This window comes from Odontesthes bonariensis, chromosome 17 (genome assembly GCF_027942865.1).
Source record: "Odontesthes bonariensis isolate fOdoBon6 chromosome 17, fOdoBon6.hap1, whole genome shotgun sequence".
NCBI classification, from domain to species: Eukaryota; Metazoa; Chordata; class Actinopteri; order Atheriniformes; family Atherinopsidae; genus Odontesthes; species Odontesthes bonariensis.
The window spans coordinates 22,507,036-22,520,024 of record NC_134522.1 but is presented as its reverse complement, the minus strand read 5'-3'; the positions used below and the strand labels follow the sequence as shown (position 1 = coordinate 22,520,024).

The following is a 12,989-nucleotide window of genomic DNA, read 5'->3' as shown; positions in this document are numbered from 1 at the left end:
AGTAAAACAGTAATATAAGTGTGTGTTTATATGTATGTATATATATACATATACATATACATATGACCCTAAGTGGACAGTAGGGGGAGCACTTACCTGACATTCACTGAGTTGAACCTCCATCTCTTTCTCTTCTGCAGGTTTGGGTTCAAGGATGAAGATTACAGCGCTGCGCATTCTGACCAACCACTGTTCCAGGTCATCTACCTGGGCGTGATAGGACTGTATGGCCTGTTCCTGACGCTCACCCTCCAGACGATCACTGACACGTTCCTGCAGGAGGCCAGATCACACTTTACTTATTACATCAATTTACTAGCCTTGCCAAGGAGGCTATGTAGTTTTTCTTTCTTATCAGACATGAGGCATTGCTCAGCTTAGAAGTTATTAACTTTTCTTATCCATATTTGTATTCAGTTTTCTTTTTTAAATTCTCAAACTGCTCTTTTTCAGTTAGTAATATTGCAAAAAAAAGTTGAATCCATTAATAATACACAACTACTAACTGCTGTTGCAGTAATGCATATATGCTATGCTGACAGAACTACCTCTAGTAGTTGTTGTTTTCCTGAAGCTTTCATGTGGATGGTGGCCATTCTCTCAGCTAACACAGCGAGTGAGGAGTGCATTGCCAGCTGTTCAGCCATGTCTGAGTCCTCGGCATCAGCACTCAGATCCTCTGTGAAGCCTGACTGCAGCCTGTCGATTTCTTCCTGCACAGTCTGAATATCGCCCATCAGACCCTGTACACAACAATCCAGAGGTGAGCAATACATATTTATGTGTGTGTTGGTATGACGTCTCTGATAAATCAAAGAATCTGTCAGTTTATCTTTCTGTTCTTTGCCCGTTTTGACAATATTTCATCCAATCAACTTTAAAACTAGATGAGTGTACTTCTGAGGACCCAAATGAGTGAAGGATCAAGTGTCAGGGAAATCTGTGACCTGACAGAGACATAAGAGTTCAGCCTCTCATGGCTGACTTGTTACTTCACAAGTTAAATAACATACATATAATAGCGAACGCATGCATCAGTGCAGGACATTTCACAAGAAGGGGTAATCACAGGTGGAAATCATGAACCCATTTTCTCAACTTCAACAAATTAAATTAGGAATATTGTGGCAGAGATGTAATGTTGACCAAAATAAATTGTGATACTTTAATTTAAAAAAAAAAGGGGCAAACTTTGGTTGGCAAAGTAAGGGTAAATCCCCTCCACTTTTCTATCCGTCAAAAAGTGTCCCCAACAATAATTTGATAAAGTTTTGACAAAGTCTATAAAGGATTAACTTCCCGAGAAATTATATTAATTGGCCTTCACCTCGTTCATGACTAAGAAACAATGCAGTGTGCTCAGTGAGAGGATATGGACTGTTAAAGTGATGGTTCGGAGTAGATTCACCCTAGGGTCATTTGAACCGTGACATCCAGCCAAGTAGCCCACCCGAAGTTTTTCCGATATTGGCTGAACATCAGCTGAGTTACTGAGTTATCCCGAATAGCTTAGTACAAGCGCTAACGGACCCTGGCAGTATCTCCAAAATTACCACACTAAAATCACATGCCATGACACCAAACTTCTACAGTAGTACAAATATGGTCTGTACTCACAAAACGATGCATTTGGAAGTTTGTACATAGTCCAGGAGTTTATTATTATCAACACAAGCCTGATAGCTTCTCTGCTGCTAAAGCTGCGTCGAGGTCACTTCCTTGATCTGGGAGCTTCAAAATAAGATGAGGGTTGATCTACTACTGTAGACAACAAAGCAAGGCTGCTCAATTTCTCCATTGATAAAATAAATTCACAGCTCTACAACATAAAAATTCATAAAAATTCATGTAGAATATAGCATATACTTTGTTGTCTACAGTAGTAGATCAACCCTCATCTTACTTTGAAGCTCCCAGATCAAGGAAGTGACCTCGACTTCCAAATGCATCGTTTTGTGAGTACAGACCATATTTGTACTACTGTAGAAGTTTGGTGTCATGGCATGTGATTTTAGTGTGGTAATTTTGGAGATACTGCGAGGTTCCATTAGCGCTTGAACTAAGCTATTCGGGATAACTCAGTAACTCAGCTGATGTTCAGCCAAGATGGAAAAACTTCGGGTGGGCCACTTGGCTGGATGTCACGGGTCAAATGACCCTAGGGTGAATCTACTCCGAACCATCACTTTAAAGCTAGAAAATTTAGGCCATTCTGGTGGAAGTACTTTTCCTTCCATGATCATAACATCATGGGACTGGTATCAATTATTTGTGCTGATTGCTCAGTGATACAAGAGCTACCAAATCTCAATGTCAATTTAAAATGAAAACTTGGCACTGCTACCTACTGTCACCAGCCTTTTTGTTGTTAAGCATGTCAACTGGTTAATCAAGTTTATTAGTGGTAATCATCGAGCCAAACCTGGCTTTTATCATTTGTAGGTGAGCAGTAAGAAGTACATAAGCATAAAATGGGTGAGTATATTGAATCAATTCAATATGAATTCATTCTATTGTAGGTAGGAAACACATCACCAGACTGATACGGAAACAGCTTCCTCTTTAGGGTTTTAAATGAGCTTCTATAAATAAAATGTAGTTTGGAATCAGAGAGAGGCACCAACAAGTCTTTGGATGCTCAGCACATATAACATGAGTTTTGTATGAAAAAATATTCATCAAAACAAGTTAGTTTTCTGAGATAATTAATCTAATATACAAAATTGCACAAAAAATGACTGAACCCTTAAATGATATGTTAGAAACAACTGTATATAACATTGTATAGTAAACACAGAGAAGATCAAACCTATGTTTGAAACAACATTACTTGAACTGCCAAGGATACATTCTTCCACTGACCTGATCTTCCACAACTATGTTCTCTGCTAACACAGAAACACAATTAAAGATGTTTATGTACGAGACTCACCTCATACGCCTTTATGTGACTATCTGGGCTTTTATCCGTCTCCACAGGCTCACTGAGTTTGCCCTCCAAATTCTCCATTTTAGAGGAGATTGACTGAAGAGAACCCTGGTAGTGCTGCTGTTTTTCCAGTGCTTCATACAAAGATCTCTGCTTTTCACTGATCTGTAAGTCAATAAATAAGAATATACATGTGTCGAGCTTGAAATACCATTAAAAAAAAGGACAACTAATATTAAAGACAATAAATGTTCTGTTCAACAGGATTCTGAACTATCTTTTAATTACATCAATTCAACTGAAGACAAGTATGTCACTATATTTTATAGATGACAAAAGTGTGTGTCAGACTAAGGGAGGCAGTGCTTTTAACTGAATGCATGACGCTGATAGTAAATTACATCATATTTTGACAAGAAAAAAGGTGAAGTGTTTTAACATACCACATTCTTCAAAGTCTCCCATGAGCGCTGCAGGTCATCTAAGTTGGCCACAGACTCAAATGTTGGGTCATATAATTCTTGGATTGGAGCTCTTGTGAGTGTTCCACGTCCCATCTAAAGAAAACATTAGACCAGCAGTTTTTCTAAGCCATGAACTTGCAAGTGCAGGTAGAGAATGTAATATAAACAGACGAATACAGGCGCTGGCTTGTTTTGGCCGTTTACAGTTATTATTGGCATGTATTGAATGAGTGTCTTATTTAACTAAACAAATGACAGGAAAAAAAATTCAGAAAGAACAAAGGAAGAATATTTTAAATGACTTCTTAAGAACCAGAGAGAATCCAAATTTTTCAAGTAGCTGAAGTCAAGACAGGCCTGAAAGTCAGGGAAAAACTATCAAGAGGAAGAGGGGATAGATACCTTGGTGAAAGTGCATTCAGAGTAAGCGACAGGAGAAGGAGAACGGCACACAGGAGAAGAAGACACCTCACTGTTAGTGCCCTCTTCCCCAGACTCCTCAGTGACAGGTGACAACAGAGTGTGACAGCGACCAGCCGTCATCTGACACACCACAGAAACATTAACAGAGGGTGAATTGGAAAAGATTAATCATACGAAAGGTGATTAGTTAATAAAATTAAAGGGTAAAACCACTTCAAGTTAAAGTCAGTAATGGTAGAGGAGTTTGAGAGGTTTATCAATAAATCACCAATATTCATAAGAATCAGTATATCATGTGGTATCTCATGTTCTCTTACTACGACAGCTTGTGCTGAAGATTTCTTGGATTTCTCCCCTTCCATCTCCTGCTGCCCCTCAGGAAGTCCCTCTGCATCACTCACTGTCAGTAACATGGTGGCATGCTTGGCCTTCACTGCCAGCATTTTGCATTTTGAGTTTAGTGACGCAATTTGTTCCTGGTAACCTTTGATCTTCTGGGCGAGTTCCTATACAAGAATACACAGTGACAAACAACACTGAAACACAACTTCACGAGGTGATCGCACCTTTAACTCAAATCATGCAGCACAGATATTTCCACAATTAATTGTCTATTCTGTTCTAATCCTTTGTGCAATTTAGATTTCAAGTTCTTGTGTATGTGGATTTACTTCATATTCATAAAACTCGTAAGCATGTGACAGATAATATTACACGATTGACATGGCACCCTAATGTATAACATAGAGAGGTTAATACTTCATGGTGAAGGATTTGGGCTTGCAGCTCCTGGATATTACTGGTGGGGATCGGTCGGTCCTGAATGACTCGATGCGCTTCCTCTATGAGTCCCTGTAGATCTTTTACTTCCTGTTCATATTGCTCGTACTGAACCACCGCCTCCTGGAAAAAAAGGGAGACATTTTGTGAGATCAGCACAAACCCTTAAATTTTTTCTTTTTCAGGATATAGAAATAGCACATTACTGTACTGGGCTGAATCTAATGCAGTAATGGTGCCCCCCCCACTGCACCTGTAAGATGTTGCACTGCTGTATTGCCACGTGCTGCAGCTGACTGGCTTCTTGCTGCAGACGCAAAGCTGTGCGACAGATGGCGAGGTTGGGCATCACCTCCTCTGGGACCCGCAGGGCACTCTGACACAGTTGCACTGCCTGAACCTGCTGCTTGAAACTTTCCATATCTGCCAACAGACGCTGCAAAACAAAAGAGTTTACACTGTGCTAAACATGCAAATTATGCAAGCAAGGTGTTCAATTTCAGACGAAATTATAGATTCATTCCATGCTGCATGGCTACCTGTCTCTGAGACAGCTGTTCTTTGAGGCTCTGGCGAGTTAACTCTGGTGAGGTTAGTGTGGTTTGAACTTGCTCCAGAGCAACATGTAGGGCCTTAACTTCATATTCCAAGGCTTCCATACTCTGAAAACACAAGTCGATTATATATCAACGCAAGGCCTTATACTTCCAGGAAGTCATGCAAATAAAATACGATCATAACATTTTTAATGTGAAGCTTGTCAGTTTTTAACAGATGAAACAGAAATGGAAGACCTTTTGTTTTTTTTTGTTTTTTTTCTTTACCTTGTTTGCATCCTGCAGGCTCTGCAGTCGTGTCTTCATGCTTTGCTGAAGCTCATCAGTGTGTCGACTGAGTTCACAGACCTGCTGGCTCATTGACTCGACCTGCAGAACCTCGGACAGAAGTTCTACTTTTTCTGCCATAGATTCCAGGTCTCCATGGAGCTCTCGAGACTCACGCAGGACAGCCTTTGCACAGGGTAACAAGGTGTGGTAATGAAAAGCACGAGTGAACGGTCTTCAAGTGGTAAGAAAGTAAACGATTACAGGTTACCTTCAAACAACAGCTTCAAACAATGAAATTCCCCTGCTTTAGTAATGCCTCTTAATAAATGTTGACATGGGTAATTGTCTTCGATTGTCTAAAACATTTTTGCTAGATGATTATTTATCCAGCTCAAACCATGTCCATCTATGTGGATGCATTTTTTTTTCTTCCAAAAAGTATAGCTAAACACAAAGTGTTTAGATCTCAATAATACTTTAAAAAAACACTCACCTGATACATCCGTATCTGCTCCTGCAGGTGAACTGAGGAGTTCCAGATGATGTTTGCCCTCACCAGGCTTTTGGCTTTCTCTGACCACCTCACTATAAAGTCCAGCATCTCATTATACTCGTCTAAATAGCAGACAGCCTAAAGAGACAGGAAATTAAACATTCAAGTATCCTTAATTATGAAACTGTGTCACACTATTTAGAGCTGTTTGGCACGAGTGCTGCAGCTGTACCTAAAAAAACTAAAGGCAAACCTTTTTGAGCCAATTATTCCTACAGTCTGCAAGCCGAGTTGTGTGGTGATGCATCTCTGACAGTTTGCTTATAGCGTCACTGAGCTGTTTGGCCAGCAGAGGGTTTCTGCGGGCAAACTCTTGTACAGCTGCATCCAGTTCTGAGAGAGTGCGACCACAGGAGTCCAAGTCTTCAAATAGGCTCTGAGTAAAGAAAAGGAATAACTGTAATTCTTAATACTTAACAGAAGGATAACAAATGGTATTTTATAGCAACTTGAGTGCGCAAATATAGCAAGACCAAACAAAAAGTAAGAACCTACTTTGACCTCTTCTTTGGCATGGTCAACATCAGGAGATTTGTCCTTAAACTTGTTTGAGATTGCTTTCAGTTTCTCAGACATGTCATGGATTCTGGAGCTGAAGTCCTCCTTTATTTCCCTGGTTTTCTGGTTTTCTCTCTCTTTCGAGAGAACCTGGGACATAGATGAGAAAATGACAAAGGTTTCTGACTTTTGGGATAAAAAAACACGTCACAAACTTTACTGATTAAGTACTGAATTTACACTCAAATCTTCTTAAAGGATTAAACCTGTGATACCTGATCTTCAATAGCACCCAGTGCAAGGGAAACCTCAGCCAGTTGCATGGAGATTTCAGAAGGGAGTATAGTGTAGAGGTCCAAGTACTTGCTTTGTTGTTGCTCAGCTAATTTTTCCACATTCTGCCGATATGTGATAACATCTCCATGTAAAATCTAAACACAGCAAAGAGATGACACATTTATCAGAGAGAGGAAAATGCAGGCACAGGCTGGTAACTGACACTAAAATTTTAAAGTGTTTAGTTGAGGAACTCTTCTTCAAAGTATGATATGAAGATATTCAGAAAAATTATATTCATCTTTTTAGATGGCAGATATACCTCAAGTTCCTGCAATAAAGAATCAATATCATGTGTGGGATTGAGAAGTAGCTCCCTGGTCTCCTGGATCCAGGCTTTCACAACACTAAGTTCCTTCTCCACTTCCTCCCTTTCCCTCAGTTCCTGAGCTGACTGAGCCCGCTTGGTCCTGGACTGTGTCAACAAACTGGAGGAAAATGGGAATAGATTCTTCAAAATTCTAAATGGCAAAATAAAGTTAAATATTGAATAGAACTGAATATTTTTTTTTTTAATCTTTAATCTTTTTTTTAAAAATCGTATTCATTTAAGAAAGCCATTTGTTTAATAAGAAATGAATGCAGGTGGCTGTTGCTCATCTTACTACCTTTCCATTTGTTCTTGAACAGCTCTGATCTCCTTCAGACTGGGCAGCTCATCTTGTTCATTTGTAGGTGAAGGCACTTCCACATCATGCAGCAGACTGAGGGCATACTGACGCAACAGGGTCAGGGAGGAGAGTTCTCGCTCCAGGTCTTGGCTTAGTAAGTCATGCTGGTCTAACAGAGACTGCAGAGTAGCTTTGGAAGCCTTCTCCACGGCACTGTCAGGAAAACGGCTTTGGAGCTCATCAGAGACATCTCTAACCTTCACCATCTACAACAAAATATAATTAATGACAGTTTAACAGCAAAGCTACATTTCTATCTAATTTTGAACAATTATTTTTGTCTGTTGTCCATCTGTGTACCTTCTCTCTGAATGTCCTCCATTCCTGTGCTGTATCCTCGAGTACTCTCTCCTGTCCCCGTGCTACACTGCGTAGCCGTGTCCAGCGCTGCCACACAGTGGTCATGGAGCGACTGATGGTGGCCTTGCTGGCATCGCTCCCTACCATTTCCAGTTGTGCAGCTTGTTCCTCTAAACCACTCAGCTTCTCTTGGAAGCCATTTACAAGTGATACAAGGGACTGAAGAATAAAGAGAAAATGAATAACCAAAAGCATGTACAGAAGCACCAGCTGTGTTTCATGAGAAATAATATAATCTATTGTTATAGTCTCTTATACCCGATGACTGCATAGCTTGTCTTCAGCCTCTTGGCTTGTGGCTGCTTTGGCAGTAGAAAACTCAGTAAGCTTCTTTTCAGCCTCATTCATAAGCTCAATGACAGTCTGCCTTGCCTCCTGGAATGACTTCCACTGTGTCACACAGCTGAGAGAAAAAATGGATATGTTACTAGTATAAAATGGAACATTGGATACAAACAATGAATTGCAGATAATATGCAATATTATATATATAATAGTGTCTATGAGTCTTACCTGCGTAGGACATCCTGGTGACACTGGAGCTGATCTCGAACCTCCACGCCTCTCTGCTTTGCGGACTCCACACTCACCCGAAGCTGCTCTTTAGCTGTTGGATTAACCAGTTTCTCCAGCTGAGGAAGCAGGGTCTGCAGTTCCTCCAGATGGATGAGAAACTCCTGCTCTGTTGCCATGATATCCGCCTGCTGCCGGAGACACTCCTCATAGTTCTCAACATCCACTCCCAAGCTAGCTTGTTGAAGGAAAGACACAGCATCCTCCAACCATTCACAGGCTGACTGCATCCTGAAGTGGTATTTCTGACAGAAAACCAATGCTTCCTCCAGAGTAATCTACACACAAAATCAGTTGAGAAAAATACATAATTTATTATTGATTTAATTCATATCACTATAAAACATAAAGAACGGCATATCATATAATTACGGTTTTGAGGAAATTAAAGCAAACAATATCAAAGATAAAGGACTTCAAGTTCACTATATCATAAATGTAAGATTGTCTCACCTGTTTGGCGCTCAGTGCTTTCTGAACATCAGCCTGCAGCTTTGCCATTTCTTCTAGGCTTGTATCTACATGGGTGGGGACAAGCTCATTGGCACTGACATACTCCTGTTTTTCCCGGCTACTAAGAGCAGCCACAATTCTCAGTCTGGATTGCACTTCCTCTTGCATTATTTGCTGCTTCCTGACCTCCTCTTGCACCTTCTCCACTCTGACATCCACAATCACAGCACAGTCTAGTTCATCCCTGATCTGCTGCAGCCAGTCCAGGGTCCTTTTCATCTCTGTCTCAAAGTCTTTACTTTGGACAAACCTGGTCTCACATTCTTCAATTAGGTCCCCCACTGCAGCCTGTAAGGATCGCAGCTCCTCTTGCCACAGAACCACTTGTTCTTTAGAGGCATCATGGGCCGCTTGTTCCACACGAGGGGCAAGAGTGTCCATCTGCTCCATGAGCCTTGACAAGTGAGAGTTGGCACTCTGAAGACTTCCTGCTAGAGTGTGGTAGTTCTTCAGCCTCTCTTCAGCTGACTGCGTCTCTGCATTCACTTTCACCAGCTGCTCTTTTGTAGCTTTTAACTCAGAATCAACCTGCATTGCCATTGCCTTGTGGTCCTCAAAAGACTCTAAGGTTTCATCCAGATGTTCTACTTTCTGTTCCACCAACCTCTTTAGACCATTGTACAGACTCACAAGGTGGGTCATTTCCTCTGGGCGCCATGGTTGCCCAGTGCTACGAAATCCCTCTTTCTTCTGGTTCAGCTCGCTCACAGCTAGACCCAGGTTGCTGAGATCTGCCTGGATTGCTTTGTAATCGCTCTGCAAACTGACAACCTCCTCTGTTTGCAAGCCAACGGGCTGCGTCCCTAGATTGTTGAACTGTTCATCAAGTTCCTTTAGTGCTTTGTGACTGACGTCTATGAAAGACGTGTACTCATTCCTTGCAAGAATAGCCTGCTGGATTTTCTCCTGTTTTTCTTTGGCTAGTGCTAATATGCTGTTATATTGCTGAGGGAGGGTGTTAAGTTTTTCATCCAGGTAACAGTGGTCTGCTTCATTCAGAGTGGGCAATATTTCCTGACCTGCTCTTTGTACAATCAGGAGAAGATTCTCATATTCAATTGCCTGCTCGACTATCTGGTGATACTTCAGCAGCTGTGCCTCCAATTCAGCATCTCCCACCATCAGATTTATTTCAGGAAAGGTAACAATATCAGCTTGTTTTAGCCATAGGCATATTTTCTCTAAATCTGTCTTGAAGTACTTTCTAGACACATGTACTTTTTCAAGCTCCTGAAGTTTCTGGCCACATCTATGAAGTGTTCTGTCAAAGACATTTTGCAACTCCTGCAACTTTGTGAGAATTTCATTCTTTTCTTCCTCGCTGGCATCCCTCATCAGGTCTCTCCCCTGAGACCACAAGGAAGTCAGCTCGCTCTGATAGGCTTTCAGACTGCTTTGAATGTTCCTGCATGTCCGTACCTGCTTTGCTAGGTCATCAGGTAACAAGGCAATGTACTCCTCTGCCTGGGCTTTCTTCTCATTCTGTTGAACCCAGGAAATGGACTGACTAACAGCCATCAGGAACTGTGTCCTCTCTGTAAAAGCCTTGCTGAGGTGTTTTCTCCGCTGCACCACTTTCACACTCAGAGATTCCACTTCCGACTGTGTGTCAGCAATCAGCTGCTGAAGATGCTGTCGTTCACTGAGGCCCAGCCGTGCTAGTACCCTGTCAGCGTCAGCCATAGCTTGTGCCAAGAGGAGCTGTTTTGCCTCTAACTCACTGCAGATGCTCAGGTGGTCAAACAGGAAACTTTGAGCCAGCTCAGGCGGAGGGCTCATTTTCATTGCCTCAGATAGAGCAGGCTGCTGCTCTTCTGCCCAGTCCCGAGCCTCTCTCAGACGAGCCTCCACTTGACTCATATCCTCCAGGGTCACCACCGAGTCCTGGATTTTTCTTTCAATTAGGTTTTGCGTCTGAGACCATCGTTGTTCAAAGTAGCTGATTTGCTCTTTTACAAGTTCTTTATCGTCCAAGTTCAAATGTTGGATGACTTTCTGTTTCTGTTCTTTAAGGTCATCCAGGGCCCCTTTTTGTTCACCCAGAGTTATAGCAAGTTTCCGCAGTGCCTCTAAATGCTGAGATGAACTTTCAGCATCCGTTCTGTGGCACAAAAAGTAAAGTTCAACACGCAAATTTAACAAATTATCTTATTATTATAATCTTATTATCTACAGACACTTCTATTTATGATCCCTAAAATGTATATAATATCAAAATGTTGGCTTAGAGGACAATAATAAATTATACATCATTTATCAATAATTTTCACTGATCTTAATTTAAACTTTATGCACAAACACACCTGGCCAGATTGTCCCAGTCTTTGGACACCTGTTCAAACAATACCTCCACTGCGGAGATACAGTCATGGTATTCTTCAGACCTCTGAAGGTCATCCTCTCTCTGTTTCTGTAGCTTGTTAGCCTGGTGGCACAGCTCAAGCCAGGAATGGCTCAGTCGGTCAAGCTCAGCATGTTCTGCAGAGTCCTGGCCTCCAGTCAGCCTGCTCACAGTCTCGGTCATCTTGGTGAGGATACTCTGTTTAGACTGCAGTTGTTGGCAGCATTCCTGAATACAAAGCAGCATATTTGATAATAATACCGAGAAACATTCAGAACATTTCCCTTTTAATCTCTTTACAACTGGATTAGATAAAAAAAAAAAAAATCACTAACAGAATCCAATCTAATCTCCCTGTGTTGTATATTTAAGGTAGAAAGCACATGTAGACCTAGAACAGAACAATCTAACCCATTAGGATGTGTCTTGCCCTATAGACATGGGCAATGTTTAAACTCATATCTTGCATCAGAGGTCCGTTTCACGAAGCAAGTTTAGTGAAAACTCTGAGTTGGTTAACCCTGAAATGAGGGAAACCCTGAGTTTTCCGTTTCACAAAGGGAGGTAACTCAACCCCGAGAAAGAGGGGTAACTCAAGCCTGTTTCACAAAGAGAGGTAACTTAAGCTCTCGGTCAGTTACCATAGTAACAGACTCTCTGAACCTAACCTGGTCGGGACCAGGTTTTCCTCAAGAAACCTCGAGTTTCTTTCTGTCTCCGCCCTCTTTCAGCCACACACGCCATTTAATTTCCTCATTCATTCAGTCAGCAGAGCGAGTTCTTCTACTTCTAGAAGTCCATTAGGCACAGTAGGATTTGACTTTTTTCACAAACATGGCATGTCCTTTTGACAATGATCCCGTGGATGAAGGTGCAGCATTACTGCGCAGAGAAATTTATCTCCGATAAATATTCGTCGGAGATGGATATTAGACCGCGCATAGATTTTTGCATTTACAGACAATTACCTTTTTGAGCGGCACCATCAGAATTTTGTTGGGACAAAAGAAAAAAAAGACATAAAAGACAAATAAATATCTGTATGAATAGGCTTAAAAAAGACATATATAGGCCTATTATATTTTATAAAGGCACTCGTTTCTTGGGGGTGGACTCCCTCAGCCACTGCCCTCCCGTTAGAGGTGGCGGTGCTGGGCACCACCCGTTTTACGGGCATCTGCCTTCTTTCTGTTGGCTCAGTAGAAGTCTTTGTTAGTTTAAATAGGCTTAATTATTTAACAGAACATGATATAGATGAGAAGACATAGTTTATGTGTGAAAACAGCATTATGTTGGGAATAAAATAACTGCACAGTCAAATGCCACTTAATATTTATTTTACAGTGTAAAACATGATCAAAATGAGCCTCCATGCCGAGGTCTCACCTGTTTGAACAATGTTTTTATCTTTTATATTATATCTTAAACTGCTGCCAAGTGCGCTTCTCCCCCGCGAGATTGCACCTAAATGAAATAAATGAATGGGCTACCATTCAAGCAGTTTTCCCCTGTAATATTATAGTGATTGCAAAGGACTACATTTAAACTTACACTTTTGCTCCTGCAGAGGTGTTGCACTTATTTCTAACGACGTATTGAAACTCGCCGTATGAGCGCATTAAGAATTCCAATTCGAGGTTGCTGAAAAACGTAGCCCCTCCTCTTCCCCGTTGCCATGGTGACTCGTCGAATCGGGGCTCCATTGATGCTGGCTTTTTAAA

At 41.4% G+C, this 12,989-nt stretch overlaps 1 protein-coding gene across 19 annotated transcripts in view; it reads right to left on the bottom strand.

The window, feature by feature from the left end:
* Positions 1 to 12,989, bottom strand: part of syne1b (spectrin repeat containing, nuclear envelope 1b) — an 88,075-nt gene that overhangs the window by 26,014 nt on the left and 49,072 nt on the right. For 18 of the 19 annotated variants that reach the window (XM_075488146.1, XM_075447463.1, XM_075447472.1 and 15 more), the window contains 21 exons: positions 11,231 to 11,496; positions 8,868 to 11,028; positions 8,355 to 8,692; positions 8,100 to 8,244; positions 7,782 to 8,000; positions 7,419 to 7,687; positions 7,073 to 7,238; positions 6,750 to 6,905; positions 6,472 to 6,624; positions 6,170 to 6,352; positions 5,917 to 6,054; positions 5,421 to 5,606; positions 5,136 to 5,258; positions 4,850 to 5,032; positions 4,576 to 4,719; positions 4,134 to 4,322; positions 3,796 to 3,936; positions 3,373 to 3,486; positions 2,933 to 3,094; positions 549 to 743; positions 97 to 273 (listed from right to left, as the gene is read on the bottom strand). In XM_075488146.1, the coding sequence (XP_075344261.1) occupies positions 97 to 273; positions 549 to 743; positions 2,933 to 3,094; positions 3,373 to 3,486; positions 3,796 to 3,936; positions 4,134 to 4,322; positions 4,576 to 4,719; positions 4,850 to 5,032; positions 5,136 to 5,258; positions 5,421 to 5,606; positions 5,917 to 6,054; positions 6,170 to 6,352; positions 6,472 to 6,624; positions 6,750 to 6,905; positions 7,073 to 7,238; positions 7,419 to 7,687; positions 7,782 to 8,000; positions 8,100 to 8,244; positions 8,355 to 8,692; positions 8,868 to 11,028; positions 11,231 to 11,496 (5,808 nt within the window). The remainder of the gene's footprint in view (positions 1 to 96; positions 274 to 548; positions 744 to 2,932; positions 3,095 to 3,372; positions 3,487 to 3,795; positions 3,937 to 4,133; positions 4,323 to 4,575; positions 4,720 to 4,849; positions 5,033 to 5,135; positions 5,259 to 5,420; positions 5,607 to 5,916; positions 6,055 to 6,169; positions 6,353 to 6,471; positions 6,625 to 6,749; positions 6,906 to 7,072; positions 7,239 to 7,418; positions 7,688 to 7,781; positions 8,001 to 8,099; positions 8,245 to 8,354; positions 8,693 to 8,867; positions 11,029 to 11,230; positions 11,497 to 12,989) is intronic. The other variant, XM_075447467.1, reaches the window with a different exon arrangement.